Source organism: Carettochelys insculpta, chromosome 23, assembly GCF_033958435.1.
Source record: "Carettochelys insculpta isolate YL-2023 chromosome 23, ASM3395843v1, whole genome shotgun sequence".
Taxonomy (NCBI): domain Eukaryota; kingdom Metazoa; phylum Chordata; order Testudines; family Carettochelyidae; genus Carettochelys; species Carettochelys insculpta.
This window is the reverse complement of record NC_134159.1, coordinates 4,149,472-4,161,155: the sequence shown is the minus strand read 5'-3', so window position 1 is coordinate 4,161,155 and position 11,684 is coordinate 4,149,472. Positions and strand designations below refer to the sequence as shown.

General features: G+C 45.1%; 1 protein-coding gene across 3 annotated transcripts; it reads left to right on the top strand.

Annotated features, from left to right (window-relative positions):
- The first annotated feature begins 1,901 nt into the window (after positions 1-1,901).
- UBXN10 (UBX domain protein 10) lies at positions 1,902-9,829 on the top strand. 3 transcript variants are annotated; one of them, XM_074975560.1, is made up of 4 exons: positions 1,959-1,972; positions 3,952-4,162; positions 6,456-6,534; positions 6,717-9,829. In XM_074975560.1, exon 4 carries the CDS (start codon positions 6,732-6,734, stop codon positions 7,617-7,619), a length of 888 nt encoding a protein of 295 aa, XP_074831661.1. In that variant the 5' UTR covers positions 1,959-1,972; positions 3,952-4,162; positions 6,456-6,534; positions 6,717-6,731; the 3' UTR covers positions 7,620-9,829. The 3 variants fall into 3 exon arrangements, with proteins under 3 accessions (XP_074831660.1, XP_074831662.1, XP_074831661.1); XM_074975559.1 differs by lacking the exon at positions 6,456-6,534 and having other exon boundaries at positions 1,902-1,972; positions 3,994-4,162; XM_074975561.1 differs by lacking the exons at positions 3,952-4,162; positions 6,456-6,534 and having other exon boundaries at positions 1,933-1,972.
- The last annotated feature ends 1,855 nt before the right edge of the window (positions 9,830-11,684 follow it).

Genomic DNA, 11,684 nt, shown 5'->3' with positions numbered 1-11,684 from the left:
GTGATAGATATAGCATACCTGCATTCGATATAGTCTCACAGGACCTTCTTATAAACAGGTTAGGGAAATACAACCTACATGGGGTTATTATAAGGCAGGCGAATAACTGGTTGGCTGTTTCCAAAGAGTAGTTCTCACTGGTTCACAGTAATGCTGGAAGGGCATAACAAGTTAGGTTCTGCAAAAATCAGTTTTGGGACTGGTTTTGTTCAATAACTTCATCAACTATCTAGATAATGCCCTAGGAAAGAAAATTTTAAAGTTTGCAGATTATACCAAACAGGGAGGGGTTGCAAGTAGATAGGTTTAAAATTCAAAACAACCTGGACAACTGGAGAAATGGTCTGAGGCCGTGGTGTTCAACTGGTTTTGAAGTAGTAGCCACTACGGTACTATAGTGAACTAGACACATTATTCTGAATATATTTATTGTTCAAGCCAACTAGTCACACTCAACTGGCCAAGTAGCTACATGTGGTTAGTGTGTTGGACACAAAGGGTCTGAGGTAAACAGAATGAAATTCAATAAGGACAAATCCAAAATTCTTCACTTAGAAAAGAACAATCAGTTTTACACCTACAAAAAGGGAAATGACTGTCTGGGAAAGAGTACTGCAGGAGAAGATCTAGGGGTGATGGACCACAAGCTAAGTATGAGTCAACCATGTGACACTTGCAAAAAAATAAAAAAAAGGGGGGGCAGGTGGCAAGTATCCTTCAAGGATGCGCTAACAGGAGTGTTGCAAGCAAGACATGAGAATGCATTCTTCTGCTCTACCATGCACGTATTAGGCCTCAAATGGAGTACTGTGTCCCGTTCTCGGTGTCACTTTTCAGGAAAGTTGTAGAGAAAAAAACTGTAGTAAGGGAGGTTTAAGTGGGACATTAGGAAAAACTGCCTGTAGGGTGGTTAAGCACTGGACTAAATTGCCTAAGGAGGTTGTGGAATCTCCATCACAAGAGTTTCTAACCTGCTCTTAAAATGACATCTCTCAGGGATGGTCTAGATCAGTGGTGGTCAACTTGTAGGCCATGGATCCCTTGGCTGGCCCTCTCCCCAATGCACTGCTAGGGCACTGGAGCCCCACACTAATGAGCTGTTCAAGGCATGCCTGCTCTGGGTGAGGTGGAGCAGGGACAGCATGCAAATGGGGGGGGGGCAGAAAAGTGTGCACCCCCACTTACAGCCCCTCACTCCCTCCCACCCCACAGCTTCCCACCCCACTGAAAGTGAGTTTGTGTGGCGGGGAGAGGCGCTGGTGAGCCACGGAGGATGTGCGGGAATGTAGGGAGCAGGGCGTCAGAGAGCGAGAAGACCCCGGTGCTCGCTTCGTGCTGTCAGGCGTTGGCAACTCTTAAGTGCAGCCAAGGCCTCGTGCTGCCCCTAGAGCGAGCAGCGGCTGCCCGCAGAGCCCTTTGTCACTGCTCCAGTCCCACAGCCCATGCCCCCCTGCCAATGGCGGGAAAGCGGCGCCCAGCCAGTGCCCCCCCACAGCGCCCTAGTGCTGCACGCGCTCTTGTGAACACAAGCGCCACCCCTTGGGGTGCTAAGCAGGAATATCCGCCCACCGGCCCCCCCGCGAGCGGCTCAGTTCCCTAATCACTGGCTGGTCCAGCCCAGACCGGGAGGCAGCCGCCCTTCCCCCGCCCCGGGCTGCGGACACCGACGTCCCAGGCGGGCAGCACAAAAAGGGGCGGAACCGCCGCCCCGGCTTCCCATGGGCGGTCACCAGCAGGGCGTTACTATGGCGACGCGGCGGGCCGCTCCCCTCGGCAGCTCGTGCCCGGCCGGAACTGGTCATGAAAAGGGCGCTCTAGCCAGCCTTCTCTGTAGTAGAGGGAAGCGGGCGAGGAGTCCGGCTTTGTTCCGGTCACTACCGGAAGTGGGTGACGGGCGGGGCCGGTTGCCGTGGCAACGGGGGCTGTTTACGAGCGGGAGTGAGAGAAGGCCGCCGGATGGAGCTGCGCGGAGGTGAGAGACGGGATCAGCCGGGCGGCCCCTCTCCGGGGACTCTGTACCCCGGATCCTCCCCCCGCTGGGGAGCTGGGTACACCCCACCCGCTTCCCCTGTGGATCCCCACTTCCGACCCAGCTCCCGCCCGCCCCTCGCCCTCAGCCGGGCCGCGCGTCCGCAGGACAGAGACACGTTGCGAGGGGGCGCAGGGTCCCCGGGGAGCACCGTGGAGAGGAGATAGCGAGGTGGCGTTTCCAAAAGTAACCACACGCTCTGGGTTCCCCGCCCCCCACTTGAGACTCTAAGCGAGGCCGTGTCGCCGAGGTGGTAAAGCACTGGATGGAGTAGGGGAGAGCCGTTCCCAGCTCTGCCACTGACCTTGTGGGTAACCTTGGGCTAGTCACTGCGCCTCAGTTTCCACTTTCTAGCTTCGTTTGTAAAAGGTTGTGTCTTCACTGATTCAGGGCTGTGAGCTGTGGTCAGGGAATGAGAAGTGCTACATAAAAGCTAGGAGAAAGCAGTCAAGTAGCACTTTAAAGGCTAGCAAAATAGTATATTAGGTGAGCTTTCGTGGGACAGACCCACTTGAGTCTGTCCCACGAAAGCTCACCTAATAAACTATTTTGCTAGTCTTTAAAGTGCTACTTGACTGCTTTTTGTTTCCATAGTGTATAGACTAGCACGGCTTCCTCTCTGTTACTATAAAAGCTTGGGTGTAACATTTCAACAGATGGACTTGCAGAGGTGCTGAGCAGCTCCGGATGGCTGAAAAATCAAACCCACTGTGACGGAAGTTAGGCACCCAAAGCCTGAGTGCCTGAAAATTTAGTGGACACAGTTGGAAGCACAGGCAGGTGCACCCAGGGGTGCCCAGAATGCCTCCTTTGGTATTCCAAATTCTGACCAATTTGTGATCACTTGCTTGTAACTGAACTGTGAGCATAAAGCAGATCAGCTGTAGGTTTGAGTATTGGTGTACTCATATCACAGTACAGCTTCTGTTCACCAATCAAGGAGGTTTGTGCATTTATTGTTGATTTAACAAACTGTGTAAACATATGCACAATGCATGCAGCCCTTGGGCTGCTATTTGCCAATGCTGTCCTTAGTGTGTGTCCCATATAAGGATTAAACCCTAGATTAAACTTTAGATGCTGCAACAATTGCATAGATTCAAGAAAGGTTGAGTCAAATGAGTATTAGATTGCTTGCTTGGTAATTATACCCATTTGGTCAAAGAGACCCCCTGTCCTCTCCATTTTCTATGCCTGCTGGGAAAACTGTAACTACTATCTTGGGTCTCCAGCTACTTAAAATCTCATTAATACAGGGGACAGCTCTTAATATGGGCCTCTGACTGAGAAGCTTAGGTTTAAAGTGTTTAAAAGAATGGTGTGACAATTTTAAATGATGAACATTTATCTTAAAATGAAATGATGCTGTCCAGTATGCAGCAGATGCAAACAGTTTCTTGGGGGTAAATAGCCTTGGAAGGGTAGCAATGTTAGTCTGTAGCTTCACAAATAACAAACAGTCCTGTAGCACTTTAGAGACTAGCAAATTTATTAGGATCCAATAAATTTGTTAGTCTGTAAGGGGCTACAGGATTACTTGTAATTTGTTGGGGAATTATTCATAATTTTGTTCACAGTCAGGATGTGTCTAGATATCACTGATTTGTCACACTTAGGAATCCCTCTTTAAAGGGGTGCAAGACTATGGCTTTTAGGTCTTCATATTGTTTTTTGCTGTCTAGGAGTTTATTTGAAGGTATTCCAAACCAAATAACACATCTGCCCCTTTAATATACTCCTAGGAAGCTGTTATGGGTGATTTAAATTGTGTGTCCAGATTATTCCAGTTTGGCTGTACATTTATTGTCGATAAACAGATCACATATATGGCTGAGTGATAGACCATTGTACTTTAGAACAGCTTGATAGCTGATGCATGCCAAGGCACACTGTGCATTGAGACTGTACTTTGTCTTTACTAGACATAATTTAATTTACTGATCATTTCCATTTCACTGAGAAAGGAAGGTGGAGAAACAAAGTGTTAAATAACGCATCACTGGCAAAAGGTCCATGAGCATCGGGTTTTCCAACTCTTGTTAATTTGATGAATACGGTGGAACACGAATGTTGGCATCTCCCTTGGAGTAACAGAAGGTTTATGCATTTGAGAAGAGGCATTGGACGATGAAGGTGGGTTAGATGGCGGGGGTGGGGGCACCTTTCCCTGGAGAGGGCTATAAATCCAAGTAGATCTGCCATTGCTAACAACTGGCTATTCCCGAGCTTTTAGGGTAGCCAGTGTGTAACAATGGTCTCAAGATGCTATTGTGGTATCGAGAGAGAGCCAGGTCATGCGGACATTTGCCCCTTTTTTCTTGGCCAAACCACCTTTACAAGCCACAGAGAGCAAGGCATATAGGCATTGTTATTCTGACTCTATGCCACTGGAGGCTTCTTTGTTTCAATGGTGATCCTGCCATGGCCACCTGTGACTAAGGCTGCTTTGAGTTGTTGGAGTAAAGTGATATGCTGTTGTAGTTCAGAGCCTTTGAGCAGAATTCTGCTCCAGCTTCATTAGAAGGCCTATATGGAAGCCTCCATGAGGGTTGCAAGTATCAGCGGGGTAGCCATGTTAGGCTGTGTCTGCAAAATCAACAAGTCCTGTGGCACCTTATAGATTAACAGATGTTTTAGAGCATAAGCTTTTGTGGGCAAAGATGCATGCATCTGATGAAGTGGGTCTTTGCCTATGAAAGCTTATGCTCCAAAATATGTCAGTCTAGAAGGTGCCACAGGACTTCTTCCTCAATTGGGGTTGTCCTCATTTACAACAAGTTTCAGTGGATTGAATCAGCCATATTGGCTCAAAGGACTTACAGACTGACTAAACTTTGGCTTTTAAAAATTTAGCATTCTTACCTAAAAGTCCACACTGGGAACCTAATTGGCAATGCAGAAACAGCAATGATTTCTTATCTGCTCCTCCACATACACTTGCTTGCCACACTGAGGGCTCATCTACACTACCTGCCTCCTTCAAAGGGAGCATGATTGGAGAATTGCAATGAGTTGCTGCATGGCATATGCAGCATTTCATTAGCATAATTCCTGCTGTGCAAACTTTGAAGTTGCTAACTTCGAAGTGGCAGCAAGCAGTGTTGCTAACTTCAAAGTGGTGGCAAGCAACTTTGAAGTTTGTGTGGTGGGAATTATGCTTATGAGGTACTGAATATTCAGTGCAGCACCTCCTTGTTATTCTCTGATTGGGCTGATTAGCATGCCCCTTTGAAGGAGGGGGCTAATGACGACAAGATCTCAGTTGTCTCACTTCAGAACAAAAAATAGCATACATATTTTTCACTCAAATCTTTGTACAAACTGACAACTGGCTACACTGTGGAGTTATCCTGGGTGTGGTTTGGTGCATGCAGGTTTGCCTAGCCTGGATACGGGCATTCCCACGACAAGGCCCGCCCAGTGCCTCTCTACACCATCATGCGTATCCAGGGGCAGAGCCCTTGAGCCTTTGTGCTGCGATGTGCTAGGATCCTTTCATAGTCAGTTTTGTCAGCTGTGGAAGAGCTTGCTTTTTGTCCTGGGGGGAGAGAAGGGGAACTGTGGGAAGAATAGAGGAATATAGGGCATGACTGTGCCTGCATCTGTACTGGAAAATGGGCAAGTTCCAACCATAGCTAAAGCACGGCTTGAGCTACAGCCCATGTCCCCAGCCATGCAAGCAAGCATGGGTTCAAAATGCAAAATAAGCACATGCTGGATGGTTGTGTGTGAATGATAATGAGATCTGGGGACATGGGCTAAAGCTACAGTGGAGACATCCCTTGGAGAGGAAGGACTGTGCATAAAATACTGATCTGGGATTTCGGAGCTCTGGGTTCCATTCCAATTAAGTTCCCAGCTCTGTCAGAAAGTATTGTGATCTTCTTGGGTAAGGATAATAACACTTTCTCTCACCCACCCTTACTGTGTCTCCTCTGTTCATATAATGAGCTGTCTGAGGCAGTTGCAGGCTGCAAGCGCTTGGTGCCTAACACTAGTGGGCCCCAAGTCCAGCTGATGACTAGATGCAATTATAAGATGCATAATAAATAATACCCCACTCCATCTATCTATTAAAATAAACAAAGGCACCCCTTACTTTAAATCTCTGAAGAGCAGTAAACACACTTAGCAGCGCATTAGATACTGTGCTCTGCAAACGTTAATGTACAGCATATACCATGTAAACAGACTTAAAACTGGTTTTTATTATCGGGCTTTAATATTTGAATTTCCCAAGAAGCATGGTTTTGATTCCAACAGGGCTGACTCACCCACTTATCCTTCTGATCTTAATGAACTGAGTACCATGCTGCATGGGGAAATTTGCCAGTATGTAGCTTGTAAGGCACTTTGGGATCCTCTCATGGGAAACCCAGTTTTGTTTGTTCCTACAGTATTATAAGGTGAACATGGTGTTTTACAGACATATGGGCCTGTTCCGTACACCAAGAAACCATGAGCTGTTACAAAGCGAGCATCTGAGAATACATGCCACCAACTTGGTACGTGAAACAGCCCAAATCCTGTTCTGTAATCTCCCTACACAAGAAATCTGCACATCCTGATATCCTACTGTAATGTTAAACAGCACAGTCCGAAACCAGGGGTATTCTATTGAACTAAAATGTTGTAGAGGGTTTTTGACTGATTCCTGTAACTTTTTCTTCTGTTACTCCCACTGCAGGTTTCTTGAGAAGCAATGGCCACAGTAAAATCTCTGAACATAGCACCATCTGAATGCAACAGCACTGTGGGGACAGCAGAAGCTTTCATTTGGCTGCCAGACACCATCAATATGCATGTCACCAGGCCAAAATCTGCCAAGGGACGCACAAGGTCAAGCTTAAATTACTCCCATAGTGTGGAGGCCTATTCTTATAGAGTGCCAGCCTCTCCTCAGCCAGCAGCTCCCTATGAAGCAGCAAGCAATCAACGAGCATCATCTACCAAACCATCTTACCAGTCAGGGCAGGTGTCTCCTGACGAAATTCCAGAGCTCCTCCAGCAAGTGCCCTTGAGAACCTCATCATCCTTAAATAAGTACAGAGTGCTCCCCTCTATTGGCAGGAAGGGATTGGGGAACAGTGCTGTGGAAACAGTGATTGAACAGACCAACAAACTGAAAATGAGTAGCAGACAGGAGGAGGAGCAGCCATACAAAACCCTTCCCAGAGAGGGAAAATCCACTGATATAAAGACAGAGAATGAAGGGGATAGAGCAGAATACTCAAATGTCCAGCTTCCCATTTCTGGAAAAATGCCATTAAGGAAAACAAGAGATGAAAGCTCTTCAACATCAGTTTTGAATTTGGAGGAGCCATTGAAGAAAGAGCCAAGATTGCTGCTTGCTGTTAGGTCTCCTTCTGGTCAAAGATTTGAGCATCATTTCAGGCCTACAGACAGCCTTCAGACAGTCCTTGCTGTGGCAGAACAAAAGAACACAACCCAATACAAACATTGTAGTGTTGAAACTATGGAAGTGCCTCGGAGAAGCTTTCCTGACCTTACGAAGTCCCTGCAAGAGTGTGGAATCCCACACAAGTCAGTGTTGTGTATCCTGCAGGAAGAGCAAGATGGAGATCTCTGAATGCAATGATTCTTGCACAACTTCTGCCACCTGTTCACATGTTAACACCCATTGGATGCCATGGACTTCCCTTTGGTGAGCGGTCTAAGAACTGAACCAGCCTGATCTGTTTCAGTCATCTACTCCTTAGTCTTGCTGTCTTCCAAACATTTCCCTTGAAGTTGACTTGTATATAAATGGAGTGTTCTGAAGTATTTCTTTATTTTAAAGTATGTACACACCTCTTAAAAAGAGTATATTTTTCCATGTGTACAACCACAATTGACTAAGTGGGCACCAGCTTCTGGGTATAGTATTTCTAAGTGGTTTCTCAGAGAGTTTCTAGTCTTTTGTGAAAACCTTCTCTTCTGGTGGTGAGAGGCCTGTCTCATCTTCTCTGGTTTTGTTCTAGGAATGCACCACTTCCCTGAATGGAGCTTGAGTCTGAATAATGCAGGTAGCTGGGAAGATACAAGCAGTGCTGGTTTTATTCCTACCTTTTCCATTTTGATTCCTCACAACTATTGTAATGATCTTCATAATAAAGTAGCTTATTAACTGCAAGAATAGCTTCAACAGTCAATACAAAGAACAACAGCCTCAAAGCAGTAACACAAACTGAGTTTGAGAGTAAACACACTGTTGGTATGTGTTAAAAGTACAAGGTCAAGGGTAAAATATGTTCAAAACCCAAATAATTCCTGTATAACATCAGTGCCTCAAGACTGACTGCTTTGCCTTCTCACAAAAGGAAGGTCATAGTTAGGACTACATATGATAGAAAAAGAATTAAAAAAAAACCAAAAAACTCATTAGCATCCTTCTGTTCTCTAGCTCGCTGAGTGTGATGCACACCTTTAAATTAGGAAACGGTCTGCTGTAACTCTAAATTTCACTGCTGTCTGCTGTTGCTATGTTTAACACTTTTAGATTGAATTGTATTAACCTGAGCAATTGTCAGCTGCTCTAGTTTTGGGTAAATATATACGAGAGGAGTTCTGCTGGGCCTGTTATTTACCTAACAGATTGTTCCTTCAGTTGTTGGGGCTCTTCCAGAGATGTTCTAGTTCAGGGGGGAAAAGTGGGGTGAACCCTCTTAGCATATAAAATGGCTTGGTCCTGTGTTTTTGTATTAAAGCTGCTGCTGTGCATGTGCTAAAGAGCTTCATTTTTTTAGTATAAAAACATTAGTCCATGTATTGTAGTTGTAGCTGAGTTTGAACACTCAGTTAAAGACTTCCATTACCTGACTGGACAGCTTGCCAAATAAACAGGCTACTTTATTACAGGTGAAACACGTTCTGTGTTTTTGCCTCACTGACAGCCAAACCAATCTTTTGCAAAGCTGGCTGGTAGAATATTTGCTCTTTACTGTGATAACATGCAAATATTCACAGTCCAGCCATTGAGGCCCGTAGAACATGACACCAAAATACAAGTGCTACATGATGCTGCAACTGGTGGCACTCTCGTCTGTTGGCTTTTACAGAAGAATGTAGATGGCTAAGCTAGAAGCATTTCAGTCATCTTCAGAGGTACACGTGACTATCAGAACTTAGTTGCAATCCTTATTGGGAACACAGTGAAATGTTTCACTATGAAAATTCCAGGAGTAGTGGGAAGAATGAACAAACTGTACGATTAATTTCACACAGAAGAACAGTGAATTCTTCTGCTGTGAACTTAGTGAGAGAGGGCTGGTTCCAGTAGCAGAAGTGCATGTATTGTTGTGTTCAGTATGCCAGAGCATAGCATAAAGAATAAACCATCTCCGTAAGTGAAGTGCTCAGTTATTTCTGAATGAAGCTATGCTGTTAAATGGTGACTTCCCACCCATTTGAATACTTAGTTGTGAAATGTGACCAAAGTTCTGTAAATTGCTACTGCAGTTAATGCTTCCTCCTCTACAAGGAGTCCAGATGACTTTCAAACCTTCTCTACTTTAATACAACTACTCAAAGTAATATCTTGGCTAGGATAAAGGAAATAAACAGTATCAATTACATCTGTTGAAATAGTGCCCTGAAGAACTTTACAATGAAAAAATTCAGTGAGCAATGTCTGTAGAAACTACAGTATGTGACAGGTATTGTTTTAGTTACTGCAGATTTTATACATTGATACAATCTGTGCTTCCCTCACAGATCAGCTAATTACATGACATACAGCAGGACTAATCTAAGGGAAGTGATGGAAAAAAAAAAAAGACAAGTTATAAAACAAATACAGGGTCAACTACTATCAATTTACTGTTTGAAATGTGTGTATGGTGTTACATTTAAACAATTTTAAATAAACTTTTAAATGTGATCCTGTGACTAGTAAAGATTTCCTGGGTGTAACTGATTTTAAATGAATAGCCTGCAGAAACTAGAGGTTTGACTTTGCCACATTTCTTCATACATGTTCAATTAGTCTCTAACACTTGCTCATAGGAGGTCTGGGCAAGAAGAATAAACAGACTTTTTAGAGATCCAGGTCATGCTTTCACAATTCTACTTATATATCACTGCACCCAAGCAATCCTGCACATGCCCATTTTTCTCTTTGTCTGACAGCAGCTAGAGCAAGACAGTTGTTCACCTGTATTGTAGGCAGGTATGAAACTGCACTGGATTCCAAAGACTACTTAGGACTACCTACTTCAGTGGTAAAGACCATGCAAGTGTGTGAGCCGATGCCCAGGTGCCAGCTAAAGGTCCGGTGAGGCAAAGTGTGTGATGCCGCACCAGTAACCAGGCTAAGCAGCCCGGACAGGCTGGGTTCTTTGGTTTGTGTTTAGTTCGGGTACAGCAGCAAGAGGAATGCTATTAGAGACTTAATTACTTCTTTATTTGTACAAAGACAAACAGTTCAACTAAGACAGATGATTAAAGTACAAAAATTGTGAATTTTTGTTTATAACTTTAGCAGCGGTTGATAGGAAACTGCCAGCAGCAGTTTTTCAGACAGAAGTGGCTGCCGCCAGTAAAAGGGGTTTTTAAACTGACCGCCCAATTTTATGAATGAAACCAAGATGACCACTGAGTTTGAGTGACAGGATAATGATTTTCTTGCAGTTGCTAGTGTCCAATGAAAGGTAATTGCTGACTGCAGCTTTCCAATTAAGGTAAGGACCCCCTGTGGTTTGACAGGCAGGATAATGATTTTCTGCAGTTCTATGCAAAGGTAATGGCCGACCTCAGTTCCCTAATAGAACTAAATAGCAAACGCATTTTACAGATAAGATAAGGGTGTCTCACAGTTTGATTGACAGGCTGATGGTTTTTAGTAGTTTATAGCTAGAAACAGTTAGTAAACATGGTTTTAAAAGGGAAAACAAACACAATTTAACTTAAGTATTAAACAAACTAGCTAGCTTAAACTAATACAATTAATGTGTACACAAGAAAGGCACATTGCAGGTGTGATTTTCACCCCTGCCTCTTAGACCTGGTGGAACCAGAGTCTTTTCCCTCAATTCCTATAGGAAAGAAGTGTAATACAGGTGTAATTCTTACCCCTGCCTCCTAGACCTGGTGTGACCAGAGTCTTCCTCTCAATCCCTCAGGAAGAAGTAGATACAAACCAGGTGTCCCCAGTCTCGGGAGTCAATACTGGACCTGGCCAGCAGGTGTAGGTGATTGGAGCTCAAATGGAGTGGGTTGCCAAACCCCTCTTTGTACCTCTTGAGTCACGTAGGCTTCTTCCTGGTCTCAAGTGGCCAAATCGAGGAGGAATGTGTTTGAACCCCACGTTTCCCAGGGAAGGTGCAAGGCTCAATTCGCACCTGTGAATTGTGGGCAATTAGGCACCTTTGGGAGATGATGGGTGGAGGTTCCCCCTTTTTCCTGGGGTGGTGATCAGGCGTGTCAATTACCGATATTAGCCAGAAGGGCGGCCATTAGCTAGCCCATTCACTATCTGGTTTCTGTGTATGGTAGAGAGTCTGGGTGAGACAGCACACCTGCATTGCCAGGGCATCAAAGGCTGTCTCTCTCCCTCCCCCAGTGGGGCGGGGGGGAAGGCGAAGAAGAAAAGGCCAAATGGGGGTTCATGTCTGGCTACAAAGTGGGGAGGGCCAACTCAAAGGACAGAACAGGACAG

Coding starts and splice junctions, on each gene's coding strand:
- UBXN10 (XM_074975559.1), top strand. CDS start 6,732: ATGGCCACAGTAAAATCTCTGAACATAGCACCATCTGAATGCAACAGC.